The sequence below is a fragment of the Zalophus californianus genome, chromosome 8, assembly GCF_009762305.2.
Source record: "Zalophus californianus isolate mZalCal1 chromosome 8, mZalCal1.pri.v2, whole genome shotgun sequence".
In the NCBI taxonomy this organism is placed as follows: Eukaryota; Metazoa; Chordata; class Mammalia; order Carnivora; family Otariidae; genus Zalophus; species Zalophus californianus.
In genome coordinates this window covers 119,556,498-119,578,686 of record NC_045602.1, presented here as the reverse complement: position 1 = coordinate 119,578,686, position 22,189 = coordinate 119,556,498, and the positions used below count along the sequence as shown (strand labels likewise).

General features: G+C 51.5%; 1 protein-coding gene and 1 long non-coding RNA gene across 3 annotated transcripts in view; both read right to left on the bottom strand.

Annotated features, from left to right (window-relative positions):
* The window catches only part of LOC113937656, a 28,388-nt gene extending 6,769 nt beyond the window's left edge, over window positions 1–21,619 (bottom strand). The window contains exons 1-4 of one of the 2 annotated variants that reach the window (XR_003524671.2): window positions 21,476–21,619; window positions 20,454–21,014; window positions 19,584–19,783; window positions 17,372–17,475 (exon numbers count right to left, since the gene is read on the bottom strand). This is a non-coding gene — a long non-coding RNA (uncharacterized LOC113937656). Of the gene's footprint in view, window positions 1–17,371; window positions 17,476–19,583; window positions 19,784–20,453; window positions 21,211–21,475 lie in introns of those variants that run through there. The other variant, XR_003524670.2, reaches the window with a different exon arrangement.
* Window positions 21,620–21,839: 220 nt separating this feature from the next.
* DHX35 (DEAH-box helicase 35) overlaps window positions 21,840–22,189 on the bottom strand; it is a 117,805-nt gene continuing 117,455 nt past the window's right edge. Inside the window, exon 22 of the mRNA XM_027622281.2 lies at window positions 21,840–21,917. Within this exon, the coding sequence (XP_027478082.1) occupies window positions 21,879–21,917 (39 nt within the window). The 3' untranslated portion in view covers window positions 21,840–21,878. The remainder of the gene's footprint in view (window positions 21,918–22,189) is intronic.

Genomic DNA, 22,189 nt, shown 5'->3' with positions numbered 1-22,189 from the left:
ACTGGACAACAAATTGGCAAGTTTTTTCCGAAAAGGACCCACAGTAAATAATTTATTCATCACAGGTCACACAGTCTTGGTCTTAACGACTCAACTCTGCCCTTATAGTGCTAAAGCGGCTAAAGACAACACGTAAATGAATGAGTATGGCTGTGTCCCAATAAAACTTTATTTATAACACAGATTTGGTGGGCCAGATTCGGCCCACAGCCTGTAGTTTGCCCTCCACTAGATAATGAGCTTCTCAAAACAGGAAATTTTTTAAATAGACTTTACTTTTTAGAGCAGGTTTAGGTTCACAGCAAAAGGTAGCAGAAGGTACAGAGGTTTCTCACGTCCCCCCTGCCACCAGGCATCACCTCCCCCATTACCAACAATACCTGCAACAAAGGAAATGTTTCTTAACTCAATGTTCCTACCATACTGCCTGGCACAGAGAATGTTCTGGACACTTAATGAACAAAGGACTAGTGTTGGAAAACATTGTTTGCAATCCCTGTCATCTCCTGGTAGGACTGAATTAACCCATCATATCCCTAACACCCAGGGAGGACTGCCTAGGCGTTAGTGTGACTAGGGCCACTGCGTGTGCTGGACAGAGTGCCCGTCAGGACCAGTCATGCACTGTCTCCAACGCTAGACCCCAGGAGGGCATGCTCACCCCTCCCTCCCTCCATCTTGCCTCTCCACCCATTCGGCATCCATCATTCTAGACGGGGGCACCAATGCCGAGTCCCGTGGGCACCGCTGCTTCCCTGGGACTCTGTTTCTGCTGCTACAGGGCACTTCCATGTCCTTACCCCCCTGCCACGCCCAACCATTGCAGATGCTAGGATTTCAAAGCCCCACAGTAAGGGGCTGTGGTTTGGAAGAGAAAGCCCCTCTACCCCCTCCAGATTTAGCTCCCCAGGAAGGACTCACAATAGTGCTGCTTAGGCCCAACTTCTCGACTTCTCGCAGTCTTACTGAAACAATGCACTCTCCTCCAGGAACCAGTTGTGAGGCAATGGTGAGCAAGGGGCCAGATGGGGGACAAAACCAGAGAACTCCATCATACAGTCATCAGAACTACCCCTTCCTTCAAAGATGGAGGTTCTGTTACTTGGGAAAGCTCCTTGGCCTAGCTCTGCATTAACCCCAAAGGAGCTCATTTTCATAAGAATCCTCCATTCCTCCTATAAATAGCCTCCTGCTGATCCAGGCCAACCATTTCTGAGATATTCCCTAATAAGTATATAAGAAATTTCACTCGCACAGAACTTAGGTTTAACTCCAGTATCTCAACCTCCAAACCCCTCTGGGTAAATAGGGTAGACTGCACTGTTGGTCCTAATTTTTACTTCCTCATATTAAGATTGTACACCTCACCCTTTGTCATGTAACTCACAGGACCTTCCTAATGGCAGAAGAATTTATGTCTCTACCTTGTTGATGTTGGGCTTGGCCATGGGACTCACTTTGGCCCACAGAACAACAGGAGGCACAACCCAGCAGAAGCCTCAAATGTGCTAAATTGTTCGCTTGTCCTCTGTGCTCCTCCCACTCTCTGTTAGAGGACTATGCCTTGGTAAGCTTCTGGTGCAAGAACAAAGCTCTGTGCAGCAGCTGTGAACCCAACCCACCTCCTGGAGTCCAGCTTGGCCCGGCCAAGATCAGCTGAACCCTAGCCAACCCACAGACCCATAAATGCTTATTGTTGTTTGCCACTGAGGTTGGAGTGCTTTGTCATGCAGCATTAGTGTAGCAGTAACTGAAATAATGAAGCAGGAAACTCTCCCCACACCTTTCAGATCAGCCTCTAGGCACTGAGCATAGAACAGAATGCCAGGGGATACCTGATCCCCCATGCTTACCACCAACAGCTCTGACCATTTGAATCTAGCTCTGTATTTATTTAGTTTTGGGGGAGGCTATGAGCTTTGGAAACCTTTAATCTTCATTTAGTTTTGACTTTCTGAACCTTTAAGAGGGCCACGGAGCCCTGCGGAGGCTCCCCTGGTCACTAGAGGCTTTGAGGAGAGGGTGTGACTTGGCACCTTTGAAAGATGACGAAAAAGCCAATTGCCACTAACAGTGCAGGTCTAATGGACAAAGCCAACCTTGAGTCAACTGCTTTTGGCAAACAGATGAGGAATTAGTGGCCTTGATTTCATGATTCCCGGCATCGTCTAGTCTCGGAGGTGAACCAGAGCCCCTGAAACTTATGAACTGGGTGAGCCCATCAGAGGGATTCTTAAATGCAAATCTTTGCTGTCTGGTAGGAAAAGTTGTTGAAAGTTATGATAGGTTTTTGGGAAATGGTGATAATTATTCACTTCCCCATATCTGCATCCCTTTGTGATTTGACTTAGCAGGTCTTCCCAAGAGGTAGAGTAAATTTCCCCACCCTTTGAATCTGGACTGGCCTGGTGTGATTTGCTTTGATCAATGGAATTCAGAGAAGGTCACTTTGTACCTCTTCTAAGCCTAGGTCTCAAGAAACATTGCATGCTTCAGTTTGTTCTCTTGGAGCCCTGTCCAGAATTCATGTAACCACACAGGCTAGGTACCGAAGGAGAAAGCACAAAGCACCGATGAGTTGTCCCAGCTGAAATAATTCTAGGCCAGTCAACCTTGGAATTAGCCCTAAACACATGAGTGAGTCTTGCCAAGACCAGAAGAGCCACATAGCTGAGCTCAGTCTATTTTGCCAACTCAGGGAATCATGGTGGTTGTTTTTAAGATGTATTTTATTTACTTGAGAGAGAGAGAGAGAGAGCACGAGCATGGGGTGGAGCAGAGGGATAGAATCTCAAGCAGACTCCCCACTGAGCAGGGAGCCTGACATGGGGCTAGATCCCACAACTCTGAGATCATGACCTGATTCAAAATCAAGAGTCAGCTGTTCAACTGACTGAGCCACCCACGCACCCGTCATGGTGGATTTTAAGCCAGTGATTTTGGAGTGGTATTTATGCAGCACAACTGATACAGTTGTTATTATTAAAAATTCATTACAACCACTTCACATCCTTCAGAATGGCTAGTTTGTGAAAAAAAGTAGAGAATAACAAGTGTTGCTGAGGATATGGAGAAATTGGAACATTTGTGCACTGTTGGTTGGAGTGCAGACTGGTGCAACCACCGTGGAAAACAGTATGGCAGGTCCTCAAAAAATTAAAAATAGAATTACCATATGATTCAGCAATTTCACTTTTGGATATATACCCAAAAGAATTAAAAGCAGGGTCTAGAAGAGACATTTGCACATTCGTGTTCCTAGCAGCATTAGTCAGAATAGCCAAAAGGTAAAAGCACTCTGTGTCCCTCATTGGATGAATGGATGAGCAAAATGTGGTGTATACATGCAATGGAATATTATTCAGCCTTAAAAAGGAAGGAAACACTGCCATATGCTACAACATGGATGAACCTTGAGGACATTTACCAAGTGAAATAAGCCAACCACAAAAAGACAAATACTACATGATTCCACATACATAAGATCCCTAGAGTATTCAAATTGGTAGAGACAGAGGATAACAGTGGTTGCCAGGGGCTGGGGAAAATGGGAACTGGGGGGTTAGTGTTTCATGGGTACAGAGTTTTGATTGGGGAGGATGAAGAAGTTCTGGAGAGGGATGGTGGTGATAGTCGCACAACAACGTGAATGTGCTTAATGTGTGTACCCTTACTGTGTGTGTGTACACTTACAAATTAAGTGTACCCTTACTGTGTGTGCCCTTACAAATGAAGATGGTAAATGTTATGCTATGCCTATCTACCACAATTAAAATTTTAAATCAATGCATTAGGGTGGGGCTAGGGACTTCTGGGAGTAACTAGTATTCTGAGAACCCTTGGCCACTCTGTGAGAAAGCATGGTCTGCAAAGAGGAGCAGGGAAAGAGCCACAGATACCCTGGGACATGGGTGGTTCAGAGGGGGCTCAGGATGGACAGACTGTGATGCTAACATTGGATGCTCCGTTGGACAGGATTCTTTTGGTGGCAAGCGACAGAAAACTAATTCACATGAAGCAAAAGCAAAAAATGAAATTTCGTGACATCGCTGAGAATGACATGTGCTTGGGCAATTCAGAATTGGAGAAGGACCTCGCCAGTAAGCCTCGGTCACCAGGCCTGGCTCCCTCTCCTTCTCCGCTTATCTCTGTTTCTCTTGACCTTCTACTAGAACTCTGGCTGCCTGCAGTCCCTCACCTCCCTCCAGCACAGTGTCTCAAGAAGAAGACATCTTCTCCTCCAGCTCCTAACTCGAAAATCCTGGGGAAGGCACGTGATCGGTTAAGACTTGGATCCAGTGCCCTCCCTGGACTAATCATCGTGTCAAGGGGAATGGGGTGTTCTGACTGGCCCAGTCTGGGGCATGTGACCTTTGTGGCCAGGTTTGGATGGGACTGGCTTCAGGGAAGGCAGATGGGGACATTGCTGGGCAGACATACAGTTAACTACTGTCCATATTGGGCGCTATTATATTAGAGTAAGAGTCATTTGGGTACATCATCCTCACTACTGAGAAAAGTCCATGTGCTCGGGCTCTCAATACAAGGTTTGGGGAATAATAGACATGAGTTTGAGGCTCATCTCCACCACCAACTAGCAGTATGAACTTGTACGAGACCTTAACTTTCAAAGCCTCAGTTCTCCGTTTACAAAATGGGTTTCATATCACAAGGCTGGTATGAGGGTAAAACCTGGGAATGTTTATAAACGGTTTCTCACTGCATCCTCCTGTGCCTTGTCAGCAACAAAACTTAAATTTAGAATAACAAGAGTAGTTAAAATTATGACGACGCTTGCCACCAGGCTGATCTCTGTGCTGTCTGCCCCATGGAGAGCCAGGAGGTGGCTTCCCACTGCAGGCTGACCAGATTTCAGTCACTTGAGCCCTCTCCGAGCACCTCTATGTGCAAGTAAGCCCCAGGCTGTCACCTTTAGGGAAGCCTCAGTCTCGGGGACCTGCAGGCACAGGGTCAGCCCCTGAGAGTGAGCATTTCCATGCCCTCCTCCCAGCACTGTGCACTGATTAGAATCATTTGGGGCATCTGGTGAACAGGCTATTCTTGGGCTAATCCAGCCCTGCAGCATCAGAATATCCACGGGCAGCCTGGGACTTCGAGAAGAAGGTCCCATCTCAGTGATCCTTCTGTGGCCAGCCTGCATCTGGGCTGGGGACTGGCTCTGAGACCAGGAGTGTGCTGTGTGGCGATGCGGCGGCATGCACAGCAAGAGGACTTGGGCAGAGATGCTTGGGGGGTGTCCTGGGGTGGGGGTCCAAGAGGACAAGTGAGATGGACCCTGCCCTCACCTCAACTATGTGCGTTTATATATCAGACTTTGGCATAGGATGTCATTTGGTGAAAGAGTTCCATTGCTTTAAAAAAAAAAAAATGGTTTGAGGGGCACCTGGGTGGCTCATTCAGTTAAGCGGCGGACTCTTGACTTCAGCTCAGGTCATGATCTCAGAGTCCTGGGATCCAGCCCCACATCGGGCTCCACGCTCAGCAGCGCCCCTCTCTCTCTCTCTCTCTCTCTCTCTTCCTCTTCCTCTGCCCCTCCCCTCTTCTCTAAAATAAATAAATAAATCTTTAAAAAAAAAAAAAAAAAAAGGTTTGAAAACGCCTGAGCTGGAAGTGCAGGAGAAGACCTTCGACAAGCAGACCAGCCTCCCCAGGCAGGTCCCTCATTCCCCACCACTGCCCCCCACCCTCTGGCCTTCCTTTCTCTTCTTTATCCCAGAATAAACGCCCCCTGCAGCTGCCCAGCTGGCCTGCCTAGCTGAGCCTCACAGCTCCGCATGACTGCAGCACATCCCAGCCCGCCCCGCTGCCCACTACCCTGCATGCCACCGGGTAGGACTGACCCACAACTGGCCTCCCCGGGGCTGGCCTCATTCCGTGGCCTCTCTGTGCTGGGTTGAGGGTCACGGTGGGGAGAAATCTTCATCAGCTTCACCTTTGCCCCCCACCCCACCCCAGAAGATCTGAGTCCCCCCATGTTCCCATGCAAAGTCCTACTTCAGCCAAACCAGTGACTGCAGTAGCAGGAAAGCGGATTCTGGAGACTAGGAAGGTCCCATTCTAAGCCCGAGGGGCCCAACGCAGCCAGGTTACCTCGTTCAGGTCCCTTCTCTGACTCAAAAAGGGAAGAAAGTTTATATAGGATCTAATTTTCTAAGAAGTATTTTTCTCATAAATTTAGAGATTTCCCCAAATTTTCCTTAAATTGTTTTTTTTTAATTTTATTCATTTATTTGAGAGAGAGAGAATGAGAGATAGAGCGCACATGAGAGGGGGGAGGGTCAGAGGGAGAAGCAGACTCCCTGCTGAGCAGGGAACCTGATGCGGGACTCGATCCTGGGACTCCAGGATCATAACCTGGGCTGAAGGCAGTCGCCCAACCAACTGAGCCACCCAGGCGCCCCCTTAAGTCGTTTTTAAAAAGCTGTTGAGATAGGCCATCTCAGTGCTTCTGAATGAAGTGACTAGGAAAACTATGTATATTCTTTCAGTGTCTCAATGCCGTTGATTTCAACACCCATTTTAGAGAACTTAGTTTCATTTGGGCAGCTCAACTGTGCAACCCTGGATCGGTATCTAAGGGTTGGGTGACGGGGGGTTTTTGCATGGTGTTGTGTTGTGTTTTAAGAAATCCACCCTCCTTGGGGAGGGTATGTGCTATGGTGAGCGCTGTGAATTGTGTAAGACTGATGAATCACAGACCTGTACCCCTGAAACAAGTAATACATTATATGTTAAAAAAAAAAAAAAGATAGTAGGAAGGGGAAAATGAAGGGGGGAAATCGGAGGGGGAGACAAACCACGAGAGACTGTGGACTCTGAGAAACAAACTGACTGTTCTAGAGGGGAGGGCGGTGGGGGCATGGGTTAGCCCAGTGATGGGTATTAAGGAGGGCACGTTCTGCATGGAGCACTGGGTGTTATATGCAAACAATGAATCATGGAACACTACATCCAAAAAAAATAATTAATTTTAAAAAAAGAGAAGAAAAAAAAAGAAATCCACCCCCAAAAAAGCCAAGAATCCCAATGGAGAAAAGGCACCTCCACGAATCACCAATGATGAACGAATACAACGGTGCCACGGTTCCGGGCTGCAAACAGCCGAAAAGAAAAGACCCAGCCCTCAAAGTGCACAGAAGCCAGCCTGTTGCTCCAACCAGCCACCGCCTCTAACACTTGAATTGAACCGTATTTTAACATTAAAACAAAAATGGATGAGATCTCCAAAAGAGACACAAAAACAACTTGACACATGTATATAATCTAATTCAAATCATGGGCCCTTAATCGACATTTAATTGATGCAATAGTGTTTGTTCATGATGGTAAATAAACAAAATATATAAACAAGAAACATCTTTGATGTGGAATGACTGCTTCGCAGCTATTTGGGTCAGAGCAACTGAGCCCTAATGAACAAATGCTTAATAATCGAAATGCATTTCTCTGATTATTGCCTTATTAAATCAGGATCTGACTCCAGCTGCGGACTGCTCCTTCCACTAGAAAGCAAACGGGCAGGAATGGAAGAGGCTCCCGTGGCGGGTCCCGGTGTACACTGTGAGTTAAAAGGAGAGGCTTTTCTCTCCCCACCTCGACAATCCGAAGGAGCTCAGCTCCAGCCTGCACGTACCCTGGGCTTTATGGCGCGAAAACAAAGTCGGTCTCCTCCCCAGCCCTGATTTTCATTAGAAATCCTCTCGAAACACCTATCTTAGGGGAGAATCCATGCAAATAAAATAATCCATGCCCAGTGCTTTGAGCAGCGCCTGGCACGTAGTAAGTACACCACAAATGGTTATCATACGATTTAATCCGAACTTGTCCCTGGTCCCTGAGCATGTGTGAAATGCACTCGAGGCCACCTCACCTGAGATTTTTTTTTTTTTCCCCATAGAAATAAGCCTCGCTTTTTGCAGCCGGTAGTTCCATCAGGTTCAACTGTGCCTGGGAAATGGCCACTGCTGGCCTGGGCTGTGTGTGTTATGAGAGCTGCCTCCAGCTGGAGCTGTGGACTTCTCACTCCTCAGGCTCCTGGCAGCTGATGGCATCCTTTTCTGTGTCACCCCTGGCCCTCAGGCTTCCAGGAGGAGAGACCTGGGTTTGGGGCCCCAAGCCAGGCAACCGGATGTCCCCCGGGATGGACAAGCAGGGTCTGTTTCCCAATCATAAAGATTTCCCTGACCCCAGCTCCAAATGGCTGGGTCCACAGAGGACTGAGCCCGTAAGTAACTCCAGATACTCCTTCCTTATCTCTGCATCCTCGAGCCCCTTGCCAGCCCCTGGGTTCTCTCCTTTCCTCTCCCCTCCTTCCCTCTCCACTCCCCTCCTCCCCAGCTCAGCCAGCAGTGACTGAGTCAGAGAGCCCGACTGTTCAGGGTAAGCAGGAGACGCAGAAATCAGCCGCCCAGGTACAGAGACGAGGAAAGGGGGGCAAGGGGGAGGATGACAATGATGAGATAAAGCACAGACCATTCGGTGCCACTGAAACATTTAAGGGAGAGACCAGCCCCGAGGGTGACAGTGGAGCAGAGAGCCATTGGAGAGACGGGGCTTGTGCTTGATGGTCCCAGGGCGCCATCGTGTGGTCAGTCCTTATCATGACCGGGGCCCTTGTCTAGGGACCCATAGTCTAAGCTCTTTCTGTAGGGAGTCTAACCAGGGAATAAAGCTGTGCCCGAGCCCTTCCTTAGACCTCGGGAGCCCCACCATCTACCCTCCAGGAGGGATAGGAATATAGAGAGCACAGAGAGGAGAAAGAGAAGGCAAAGGCCAAAGCAAAGATTCGCAAGGTGTGCCCAGGGAGTATAAGAGACCCCCTAGACAGAAGCCGATCTGAAAAGACCAAAAGCTCCTGGGAGAAAGGATATCCAGAGCAAGAAAGTCCCATGTGAACAGAAGAGGCACAGTGATGGGGATGGAAACCCTCATGGCCTCTGCTGGAGCGCTGGGTTCCCGAGACACCTCGGTCTGGAGAAAGGGAGAGCACCAGATGGGGAAAGGGGGCAGACTCCTCTAGGGACTCTTCCTCCCACACTTGCCACCCCCCTCCCTACATCCCCTTCCCCCTCCCTCCCCACCAAGAGCCATCCTCCTCTCCCACCACCCCCACAGTCTAGGAGAGTACAACCGAAGTGATGGTAAGAAGCCATAGAGGAGAAAGAGCATCCTCATGGCCCTTCACAGCTCATCACCCCTGCATTTATCCCCCATGCTCCTGCCAGGCCTGTGCAATTTTGCTGATGTATTTGTCTTGTTCCAAGTCCATATGCTGCATTTCTGGGAGGTCATTATTAAACACTCAGGCTTGGGAGTCAGACTGCCTGAGTTTCCATCTATATACTCACTTATTGGCTATGTGACCTTGGACAGGTTGCTCGACCTCTCTAAGCCACCATTTTCAGACCTGTAAAATGGAGATTATAGTACCCTCCTTCCAGGGTTATTATGGAGGTAAAATGAGATACCATATGTAGTGCTAGATACTTTCACGTATAAGAGCTAATTCAGGTCCCCAAAACATTGCAGGGCATCATGGGTACTACCATCCCCCACTTTACAGATGAGAAAACGGGAGACTCAGAAAGGGTGAAATGATTGGCCAGAGGGGTCACACTAACACGGGCAGAGGTGGGACTCAGGCCCAAGTGTGTCCGATTTTAAAGTCTGAGCGAGCGTTCTTTGACTATCTCCCCCCATCAGACCGTGAGCCAGGCTGAGAGTTCACCAGGACCTTCTTTGCCCTCCCCTGAACTGAGCTCTGTGACTGGCACGGCCGGAGCGCAATGCATAAATATTTATTGATTACCCACGTCAGCCCGGAGTCTCCATCCACCCCGTGCGTGCTCAGGTCTCCCTGAACCTCCCCGCCTCCTCACAGACACCAAACCCTGTCCTGTCTCCCAGCCTTTGTACAACTTCTTCCTTCTGTTGAGAACAGCCTTCCCCCTGAAAAACTGAGACCCCGGGGCAAATTTCCCCTGCCCTTCAAGGGCCTTCTCTGACCCTCCAGGCGCAGCAAGGCTCCCAGGAGAACCGCCCAGACCTTCAGTAATGTGTGCATTGTACCCACCCCCCAGGATCCCCGTCAGGCAGAGCAGAGGCGGGCAGAGGCTCTCTCCCTGTGGCTGGGCCCAGCCTGGAGCCCTGAGCCGCAGCATGATGGGTCCTTAGTGGGTGTGGGAGGGAGGCTGGGGAGAGGAGGGGGCAGAGGGGAGATGGGGTAAAGGGGGAGGAAGGCGGAAGGAGAGACGAAGGGCGGATAGAGGAGGAAAAGAAGAAGGAAGGAGGGAGGGCAGGAGGAAGGAAGGGAAGAAGGAATGGAGGGAGGGAGAAAGGGAAGGAGGGAGAGAGACAGCCGGCTGCTCTACTCTTCATGTAGTCACTTTACGGGGTCCCCTCTCACCAGCCCAGAGGAGGCCCCCCGGCCAGCTGGGCCGGCGGCAGCATGCACCCCTCGATGCCAGGCACTGGGCCCCTCCCGCACGTCCTCCCCCACCAACCCTCTCCTGCACCAGAGGCGAGCGCCGCCTGACTCGGATTCTCTCCGAGTCGGCATTTTTCTTCCAGAAAATGTGCTGGGGCACAGGCGCAGTCTCCGAGAGCCGGCACACCTGCCACGCCTGTGCTGACACACGGCTTTTCAGAAAATAAGAAGAGAAAACGAGCCTGGATAATGCGGTGGGCTGGGAACGGGGGTCCTGGCGTTGCACAAATGGTGGCCCCACGGAGGGCCTGGGGGTTCTTCCCCCACTGGCCCCCATCCACCCCCATGCCTCCCCCTGCTCCTCCGGCACATGGAAGCAGGTGAAGATGCCGCGGGCCTGGGTGCTGGCAGGAACAGGCCCACAGAGCAATGGGTGCCCAAGAAAGAAGCCCTCAGCCCCCCGCCTGGGACCGATGTCAGGGCAGCCCCTTTTCTCCACCCCTGCAAACAAACCCTCTGGAAATCTGCACGCACCCACACACACACACAAATGGCAAGCAAAGATCAGCAGCACTAGAGCAATTTGACAAAATAAAATGCCCTTTTAAGAACATTCTATTAGCCTGCTGGTCCCTCTGTGGATGATTTATTTGGGCTTTGTTTCTGCTAAAACAAAGTTGGTGTCATATCTTCCTTGAAGAGATGAGAGAAAGCTTAGTTCCAGCAGCTCCGGGCGGTGGGGGGGGGGGGGGGGGGGGGCGGAATAAAGGAGAATGTACAAGCCTCCAGCCAGCATGCCACGCCAGACCTTCAAGCCTCAACCCCAATCAACAAGGATGAGAGAGGAGCAAGGAGCCATAGCAGCCTTTACTTACGGAGCAGGTAGAACCTGCCAGGCCTCTGAGCCAGAGACTTCAGTCGCTGATCCTCCCACAATCCTAGCAGGAGGCTATTATTCTCATTTTACAGAGGGCAGCTCGGAGAAGTGAAGTGACCTGCCCAAGGTCACACAGCAGGTAAGAGATGACTCAGGATATAAACTCAGCCCACACCCTGATTCTGATTGTTCTTGCCTTTTTCTCTTTTCCTCCTCAAAGAGTCCATTGGTAGGAATTGTCAAAGAGAAGTCTAGGGATAAGGGTGTAACAGGAATTAGGAAGGCTGGGGAGGAACCAGGGGGACAAAGAAAGCAACCAGAGGCCACGTTAGGACAATCGAGGTCATCACTGCTGTTCTGTTCGCTGTGTCTAATCCCAGCTCCCTCTGGACCTGGCCAAACCAGCAGCCCCGGGCCTGGTTGGGAACAGGAATGGGCAGGAAGCTAGCAAATCTGCCTGTGGGGCAGAACCCGTGAGGTCAGGACCCACCGTGAAGTCAGAGGGAAGCAGGGCCCTCGGAGCAGACTCAGGGGCGGGGTGGTGGGGGCCAGCTCAGGCCTCCCCAGATGGAGACCGGATCAGGAGAAGGGGGGGGCGGCCACCTGGAACGGTCCTCTCAGATTTCCTCAGGTGGGCCACCCAAGAATTACTGGCAGTGTGACCTCAGCGGGGTCAGCAGCCGTGGCCCCCGGGTGGGCCACCCTTCCCCCTGGGGCATGAAATCCTGGCTCCTTTGGGCTAAGACAATGACAATTTCATTTACATTGCACATATGTTGCCTCGGAAGGGGGTGTCATATTAACCCTGGAAATGAAGTAAGTTTGGTTTCCTGTGTCATCTGTGATCTGTTGGTAATGACTGCCTGGAGCAGGGACTGGAAGGGACCTCAGGAGCTGCAAGATCTGGGCACCACAAGGCCAATTAGTGATGTCTGCCAGGGACAAGCAGAGAGCCATACATTGGCCAGCCCCGCATCCGTCTGTTCTTGCCCATTATCTTATCAGGGGGAAGGAAGGAAAGGGGCACTCTGAGGAGAGCAGGAGGGTGTTTGTGGCCAGCCAGGTCCACCCAGTGGCTGAAGGGTGACGCCTCCGAGGCCCTGTATCCTAGCGTCACCGGCGTCCCCAACAGTCCCTTCATCAGATCCTTTGCTGTTTAAATTACTCGGAATTCCTTTTTCCCCTGCCTGAACCCAAATAAGAACTCTACCGCACACTTCCTGCTTCCTTCGCACCTTCAAGACACCGTCAGCACGAGAACACGGGCAGCTGTACACAGGGCCCCAGGAGAGGTCTGCGGGTAGGAGGACCACTGCAGAACAACGAACAACTTCAAATCTGTGGGACGCGACGGTTGCTGAGAGTATATTCTCTCCCCCTGGCCCCCGTCCCCCATTCTCATCCACCTTCGACTCCCTTAGCATGGAACATCTCCCTTCTCCTCCTCACGTGGCTTCCTAGGAAGCGCAGAGTTCCCCCCACCAAGCCGAGCACGTCACCAGCTTCTTTCCGCCCTCCCCCATCCAGACCTGCCCAGATGGTGTCCTCACCTGTCTCAACCTTGAGGAGCCACTGAAGTTGCTGCCCACATGTGAGATGCAGGCAGCCCCTGCCCTAGAACGCAGAAGTGCAACCATACTATTTCTAAATGGCGTCCTCCTGCCTGCCTGGCACACTAGCCTGGTGGCCCAGGTGCGACCCCTGTCACAGAATCTCCTCTCTGCACAGAGTACTTGGTTGTACGCTGCTGTCTCCTGCAGTGCTTCCCCGTAATGCAGATGCCTGGGGCCCCATTCCCAGAGATCCTGAGTGGCTTCAATAGGGACCCAGCAGCGGCCCAGGTGCTGCTACTGTGAAGTCACCGCAGAGACCCTTGGCCCACACTGTCATTACCACTCAAAGTAAGAGACCCAGGGCAGAGACGGCTTTGTGTTCACCAGAACCCACTTCCTCTACCTGGAGGGCATCCAGGTAGACGCGCTTGCAACTGGGGATGGCCAAGTAACTGAATTCTGGTCAATAGAATGTGAGTGGAAAAGACATACACATTTACCCCTGGTCCATAGCAACCTCCTGCACAATGCTCTACACCTTCTCTTCACTGTTCGCCAAGATCCTCAGAGATGGTGGAGCTACTGGGTGGGAGGCCTGGGTCCCTGCATCACCACAGGGAAAGCCACCTGCCAACACCCGGTTGGAATCCATGTGAGAATTGAGCGTCTGCGCTGTTAAGTGATTGACATTTGGAAGGTTCTCAGTTACAGGACCTAGAATTACTGTAACTCCTGTTAAGGTAATTTCCCATCTAGAGTATACCCTAGGAGATTGGGCCCAGAATTTCACTGGCTCAATGGAAGATATTTGATAATTCCTTAGATGTGCTAAGAGCCTACACCTCCAGACCCTCATCCTAACACTCTGCTCCATTAGTGGGAATTCAGACGTGGAGCATGAGGGCTGGTCTGGACACCTGCGTCCACCTGACTGGTGCACCTTTCAGATGTTTTCCAAAGCTTCAGACCCCTCCCTACCCATGACCGCCCAACCACAAGGGTACTTCCCTGGCTCCCCGGACTCAAGTTCTTTCACGCCCCAGGGCCTTCGCCCTCAATGTTCCTTCCACTTAGGACACTCTTACCCACACTCTTCTCGTCGCTGCCCCCTCATCCCTCAGGTCTCAGCTCAATGTCACCTCCTCGGAGAGGCCTCCTCTCCTACCTCGTCTCAGCTGGCACCCCACCCCCTTATCTCTAGGTCAGCACCCTATTTATTTGCTTTAGGGCACTGATGTCAATTTCTAATTACACACTTATTTGTTTTCTTCCTCATAGTCTACCTCTCCCAATAGACTAGATGGTCCTCAAGGAGGGAGAGCAAAGGGAGCGATCTTTTCCTCTTGTGACAAGCGCAGTGCCGGGCACAGAGTAAGGTGGTCCATAACTATTTATTCAGTGAACAAATGAACGTCCCAAAGTCATCCTAGGGACTCAGGCTTTGTAATGCTTGTTCCCAGTTCTGGAACTCCTGATGGAGTTCCAAGGTCAAGACCACAGCCAACCCGCCACTGGAGAAGGCACCCATGGCCAGCAGTTGGGGTTTATAGAGCGGAGGCAGACCCAGAACCAGTGCAGTGCACATCTCTAGGGAATGAAGTTCACATCACTGACCATGGGAAGGGTGCCCCTGGGGCTATGCAGGGCACAACCTATGTAACCACGCAGCCTCCACTTCGGGCCAGGCAGGGCAGGTAGATACTCCCAGACAGATCACTGTCATGCAGTGCTCTGAAAACCTTTGTTCAACTCTTTCCTCAAATAAAATCTTCCATGAAAACCAACAAATAAAGGTGGAGCTGCTTCTGCTGAAGGAGAATAGTCTGCAAAGCCTGCCCTGGTGGACTTCAGAGCCCTGGAGGGTGAGGAGAACAGGGAAGATGGGCACTATGGACAGGGCACACATGCCTGTGGTGCCGACAGCATCTTATCTCCCTGCAAGCTCAGTTGGGTTTCTGAAGACCCTAAGAGGATGCCACGCCTGCCCTGGGCACAACACAGGAAACGTGAACACCTTCTCAGACCACTCCCACACCTGATGCACCCAGCCCTCCCCTCCCCTCCCCAGTCAGCATCTCCAACCAGAGGGCAAATGCCTGCGCTGCCTCCAGCATGTCCTAGCCCGCTTTGCCTGCTCTTATCCCCACTGGATCTCAGAGAGGATAGAATTTGCCTGACGGGCGCCTGGGTGCCTCAGTCTTTAGGCATCTGCCTTTGGCTCAGGTCATGATCCTGGGGTCCTGGGATCGAGCCCCACATCGGGCTCCCTGCTCAGTGTGAAGCCTGCTTCTCCCTCTCCCACTCCCCCTGCTTGTGTTCCCCCTCTCGCTGTGTGTCTCTCTGTCAAATAAATAAATAAAATCTTTAAAAAAAAAAGAATTTGCATGAAGCTACTGTGAATAAAGGAAAATATCCCACAGGACCACAAAATACTAAATCCATAGTTCTTTACTATTATCATCACCATCATCACCACCACCATCACCATCATGAACCAGCATTATCACCGTCACCACCATCACCACCACCATCACCCAGCATCACCATCATCACCATCACCACCACCATCATCATCACCATCACCATCATCATCACCACCATAACCACCACCATCACCACCATCACCATCACCACCATCACCACCACCATCACCCAGCATCACCATCATCACCATCACCACCATCATCAGCATCACCACCACCATCACCACCACCATCACCCAGCATCACCATCATCACCATCACCATCATCATCATCACCACCATCACCATCATCATCATCACCACTATCATCACTATCACCATAACCACCATCATCACCATCACCATCATCATCACCACATCATCATCATCACATCATCATCACCACCACCATCATCATCACCATTATCACCATCATCATCATTTCATTCAATGTCATCCTTGTTTCCGCAGCCACTGAAAATTTCTTTCTCCATAAGTTCTATTTTGGGGCATTTGATCTTTGTCTGTAAAATACTTTACCTATTTCCCTTTTGCTCTAACATCTTCCCCGCAATATAGAAGATACTCATATTTGTGTACCATTGCTATCTCTCCTTTCTTGAGAGACCTCTGCTTAATTCTGAGATCATATCCTTTCCCAGTTTTTGCTATTAAAATATCCTTTCTTTCATGAACCAATAATGATAATGATGATAGTTGTTTTATAAATGTCTTTACTTAGAAAAGATATGGCTGGCCTCCTATGTCAATGTCCCATGGATGTTCTGTTTGTTTGTTTAATTCTACCGGTGTGTGGAAAGCAGAAGTCTGGAAACTGAGGCTCTAGTGTCTTTTGATGTCCCCCATGCCACAGTATGATACTTGAGTGTCACTGAAGGATACAAGGAATAGGGGACCCCAGAGACAGAGCTGATATCTGCTTAGGATGTCCAGTGAAAGGAAATAACATTTGAAGGTGGCTTCAAGCCAGACCAGAACGGAGGTGTCCGTGCAGTTCCTGGGCGACAAGCTGCCAGTGAGGAGCCTGAGGTCCTATGAAACCACAGGCCAGCCCCCCTCCTCTCCTTCTCAGGGCCCCACTGCCTCAAGACCTTCCTTTTCTTGGCCCTCCTACAGAACAGGGGTCCAGCACATCTCACCCACCTCTGTCCAGGACACATGCTGAAAAGCCCCATGCCATGACAGGCATGCGATTATGCACTGGGTAGCTCAGCAGGCAGAACCGGGTCATGTTCCCTTGATGAGTGACACATCGAATTTAAGAATGGGAGGAAGAGACAGAGCACATAGGATTCTGTGTCTCCTGCTAAAAACTCTGGAGCAAAGCCAGAAGGGTTCACTGGTCATCGCAAGCCCCACTGGGCTGAAAGCAATGAACAAGTAGCCATACCAGAGCATGGCCCAGGAGTGTCAAAGAGGTGTTTAAGGTCCTGGCACCTGCTCCAGGATGCTCGGGGAGAGCAGGTGACATCGGAATCCAGGCTCCAAGGGTTCCATAGAAGCATGTCTGGCTAAGAAAGGAGTTCTAGGAAGAGGGAACAACCTTGGCAGTGGCCTAGAGACACAAAAAGGCATGTGGAGCTGGTGTCCCACTGGTGGACAGGGTAGGGTGGCCACCAGGGAAGGAGTTGGCCTTCTCCTGACGCTCAGGTCAGGTGCTTCTGGTCACCACCCAAGTGAAGTGTGGAAGAAGAAGGGACTAACCCTATGAAATGGGTATAGAGGCACAAAAAGATTACATGACCTACCCAGGACTTCACAATCAGCAATGGAAGAGCCAGGATTGGAACCCAGACTCTGGGGGTCCCACTCTTAACCCCCAAGAGTCATACTGGTTAGTAACAGGGGCGGTGCTAGACTTTGAGCCACCATTACAATAAGTGCTACAGTAGACTGAGCCCAGGGGGTCACGGAAATACAGAGGAGAGGCCCCTGGGTCAGTCAAATCTCAGCCACGTCAATGCTGCGTGACAAAGAGCCCCACACGTCAGGGGCAGGCAACAACACTCACAGGTCTGCAGTCGGCAGGGCTGGCCTCACTCCTGATGACAGGCTACCTTCACATCTGCTCCGTGTGGCTCACATTCTGGGACCCGTGCCTAACTGGAGCATCCTCTTGTTGTGGCAAATAGAAGATGAGCACGAGGGCTGAGCAGAATGATAGTTACCACCGTCCCAAAGCTCAGTCTCACCTGCAATGCCCACGGCCCCCCTTTCCCTACTCCTAGTGCTCTGTCTGCTCGGTGCCTCCCCCAGAGCCACCCAATTCCTCCCAATATGCTCCGTACTCCCTAAAGATAACTACACCCTCCACCCAGATCACCCCTTCTTCTTGCCCCTCCCATGGACCCTGCCCTCCTCCCTAAACTAAAATGCTGCCCTGAAGGCACCCTCAGCAGAAATCCCTGCCTGGTAGGCTGGCTCTGCTAAACAAAATCCCGGGTCCAGCTGAGAGAAACAAGAAAACACAGTTTTCTGCATTGCACACAGCACCCGAGGGTGTACTCCAGCATCCCAACCTCTGATCCCGCACATCCTGACCCTGGTCCCCGAGCCCCAAGAGCCAGTCCTACCCAGAATGAGGGCTCCAGGACAGGGGAGGGGATGCAGAGAGCATCTCAAAGCCCCTCGAGAAAATATCAGGTGGGGAAACTTCTTCTCGATCTGGTCACCATGGGAGGAGGGGACGGTGGAGGAAGGGCCCCGCTGGCTTCCCAGCTTCTTAATTTGAGGCTCCAAAAGGGAGAAATAATAGCAATGATAACCATCCCGGGCTGCAGCCACAGCATTTCCCGCCCGTGCAGGCGGCCGAGAAAGTGCTGACGGGGGCGGCTGACGAGCCGTGTGCATTGTAATTCACACCCCAACGGCATCTCCCGGCCTCATGGATTTCTCATTGAAAAATTATGTGATGTCTTTTTGGAAACCCAATACTGAGTTATTGATATCGTGAAGGCGGCAGGCTCACCACTGCCAGCTGATTAGCTTTATACTTTCTGAAGGACTTTTTTCCCCCTCTAATTTTCAACGCCGTTTTTCCCTTTTCAGTTTAAATTGGATCACTGTGCTTGTGTGAGCGTCTGTGAGTGTGTGCCTGGGGAGTGGGCATTCTGCGTACCTGGGAGTGGGTGCCCTTTTAAGCATGTCAAAACGAGTGTGTCTATTTGTGTATTCCTCTGCGGGCGTAAGTGAGAGCGTCTAGAGGCTGTGCACACATCTACGCATGCTTAGCTGTTGGGGAGGGAGGGGGGGCTTCCAACTCTGCATATGGGCAGGCATGCCCGTGTGCAAATGTGTGCCGTGTGCGTGCACCGCATGTGTGCTAGCCATGTGTATATTGGGCTGTCTGCGAGGGTAGTTGCAAGCGTGTGTACGGGTATGTGTGTAGGTACATAAGTAAGGATGGAGGTGCCGTGTGGGTAGGCATACGTGGGGGCATGTGGAGAGATAACCTCACGGCTGAGTGGCCACACGTATATTTGTTGCAGGTGCGTGTGCGGGTGTGTGTCTAGGGACATATACAGGTATAGGCGTATGTGGGTGTATGTGTAGGTGTATCTTTACATCTGCATAGCCACGTAGGGGTGGGTGAGTCTGTATGTCTGTCTCCATATCTATGTGGATCTGTTTTCTTTCTTTTTTAAGATTTTACTTATTCATTTGAGAGAGAGAGACAGAGAGAACACAAGCAAAGGGAGCACAGCAGAGGGAGAGGGAGCAGCAGGCTCCCCGCTGAGCTGGGAACCCGACATGGGGCTCGATCCCAGGACCCCAAGATCCTGACCTGAGCTGAAGGCAGATGCTTAACCATCTGAGCCAGCCAGGCGCCCCTACGTGGATCCGTTTTTGCATGCGCGTTCACCTATGTATACCTATGTGTCTTCGTGTCTGCACGTCCTTGGGTCTGTACGTGTGTTTGTGAGAACCCGGGGTCTAGGTCACAAAGCCTGGGGACCAATACTAGTTTTGCCTCTTGCTTTGTGTGGCCACGGACAGTTTTCCTAACCTCCCTCGGACTCCACTCCTCATCTGCTCAGTGAGGATAATGCAGCCTTACCAAACAGCGCTGGCATGAGGACTAAGTGGGCGGAAGTACACACAGCATGCGGCACAGGGCCCCGTGAGCACTCCGGCCACGTGAGTCACTGGGCGGTGACTCTCAGTATGCGTCAGCGGTGGCGGCCCCACACCAAGATGTGGAAAGTCCTAACCCCAGCTCTGACCTGCGGGAGCTCCAGGTTGCTGTCTGAATCCGTTTGGCGCCCGGTACAGACATCTCTGAGCAGCTGATAGCTTCCGTTCGCTCTGAACCACACTACTGGGTGGTGGACACGCACCTGGCCTGTGCAGGGGTGCAAAGCTGAGTCCTCAGCATGCAGCCGCTCGGGAGCTTAAGCCACAAAGAGCATGGTGGGCGAAATATCTAGAATGAAATATACAGAGTGCCTAAGGTGCTCTGAGGTTCCACGGAGGAAGCCTTAACCCCACATTAGGAGCGGAATAGCTCTGTAGAAGCGTTGACTCTCCAGGTGGGCCTCGGGGAGTGAAAAGGATTTCCACAGAAACCCTGGGAGCCCAGGGAGGAGGGGGTTGTGGGTCCCCCTCAAAGCCTCTCTGCTCCTTGAAGGTGGGCAGACACTGGGTGCTCGAGGACGGGTGGTCAGAATGCCAGCTCTGGGAGTTTGGTGAGGGTACGCCTGAATTTCCAGCAAAGAAGAAGGCTCACCCTACATGACTGATGATGGGCCCTGCATCAATCCAGTGAGGAGCCCCTCCAATTAAACCCAGGAAAATAAAGAGGGGTGGCATCCAGCTGCTGCACTCAAGGCTACAGAGTCTGCAAAACTTGGTGCCAACTGTCTACTGATGGCACACCTCCATTCCCATTTCGAGTTCTCAACAGCCGCGTGTGGCCAATGGCCACCATATTGACAGCGCCGTTCCAGACTTCCAAAAACACAGAGGCCCATTTACTATGTGCACCCAGCAACTTCTCTGGGCAGCCCCAAAATGCCAAATTCCAATATGGGGAGTTGGCACAGCACAGGGGGTGGGCACGGACCGAGCTGCCCTCCTGGAAAGTAGGAACATACCTTTCCTTCCCTCCTGCCAAGGCTGCAGCAGCCAGACGAGACCCAGGTTCCGGCCTCAGTGCTGGGGCAGCTGGGTAGAGCAGCAGAACGTCAAGGCCAGTGGCTGCATCCAGATGGAGGCCTGGTGGGGAAGGGCAGGGGAGGGAGGGGAGGGCAAGAGAGGAGAGCTGACAGCCTGGACCAGACAGCAGCCAAGTCCCATGCTTGAGATGGCATTTGTGGGGCTGGAGGAAGGAGGGAGAGGTGTGGGGAAGGGAGACATGAAGGAAGGTGTACAACCTACCGCTGGTTTCACACAGTTTTCTCACCTGCTCCTCCGGCATCTCCCTGAATCGGCTATTTGCAACTGAAGGTGGGTGTTGGGGGCCGTTTGGGGTCTCACCATGACTGGAGGACACCGCCAGCATGGGAGGGTGGGGACATATCCTGCCAGGCAAAGGAATCAAACAGGTCGTCCCACGCACAACGCCGACAGTGTGTGCGCCTTGTTGAGAAACACTTTGAAGGGTTAGCTTCCTTTTCCAGGACCGAGGCTCAAGGCTCAATGAGGTCAGGTGAGCTCTGGGCACAGGTAGATTTTCAATAAATAATTGTGGAACTGATGATAAAAATGACTCGGACACTTGCCTTGACCCCTGGGACAACTCTGTACCCCATCCCTGGTCACCTCCCCGGGGACCCCAACATCCAGAAGACACCTGGGTCTCCTCTACATTCATGACCTTCATCCCCACCCCACAATTACAGTGAACCCCCAAACCCCTTTTCCTGTCTATGGTCTCCTCCCCCCTGCTAAGGGTAAAGGGGATAGAGGAAAGAAGTTCTCAACTGGGAATTGGAAAACCTGAGCTCACATCCCGGCTCCTTGGTTACGTAGCCTTGGGGAAACACCATCCATCCTTCCATTCATGCCTTCATGCTTTCATTCATTCATTCATTCATTCACTGCATACATTCACGTGGTTAAGAGCAAGTGCTCTGGAGTGAGACAGCCCCAATTTTGTCCCTGCTGTGCTGCTTACTAGCTGAGTGAACTTGAAAAAGTGCTCTTGGGGCGCCTGGGTGGCTCAGTCGTTAAGCGTCTGCCTTCAGCTCAGGTCATGATCCCGGGGTCCTGGGATCGAGCCCCGCATCGGGCTCCCTGCTCGGCGGGAAGCCTGCTTCCCCCTCTCCCACTCCCCCTGCTTGCGTTCCCTCTCTCGCTGTGTCTCTCTCTGTCAAATAAATAAATACAATCTTTTAAAAAATTAAAAAATAAAAATAAATAAATAAATATATAATTTTAAAAAGCAAAGAAAAAGTGCTCTAACCCCTCTTCGCCAACATGTCCTGTCCTGTAAGACAGGGAGACTTACCTCCTCACTGCATCGGAGCAAGGGTTAAAAGCGATGCCTTTAGCCCAGGGTCCATCTGTCAGTCTGCCAATCAGAGGTTCTGGGGTGAGTGTCCACGGTATACAGCGGCCTGGGGATACAGCATGAACGAGACAGGAATGAACCCACCTCAAGGATCTGTCGTTCTCGTGGGTGGTGGGGCAACCAAACAGCCACCACAGTACCCGACGGGGGAGAGTCAAGTCAGGGCCCTCCCAGCCCCGCGCCCCCTCCCCTGCCCTCATTGTCTCCCAGTCACTCTGCATCACAGGACAGACCTCCACTGCCTTAAGTCCAAATACGACCAATGGCGAGTGGAAATCAGGCTCTTTGACATGAACGTGAGAGAGATGTGTTGGAGCC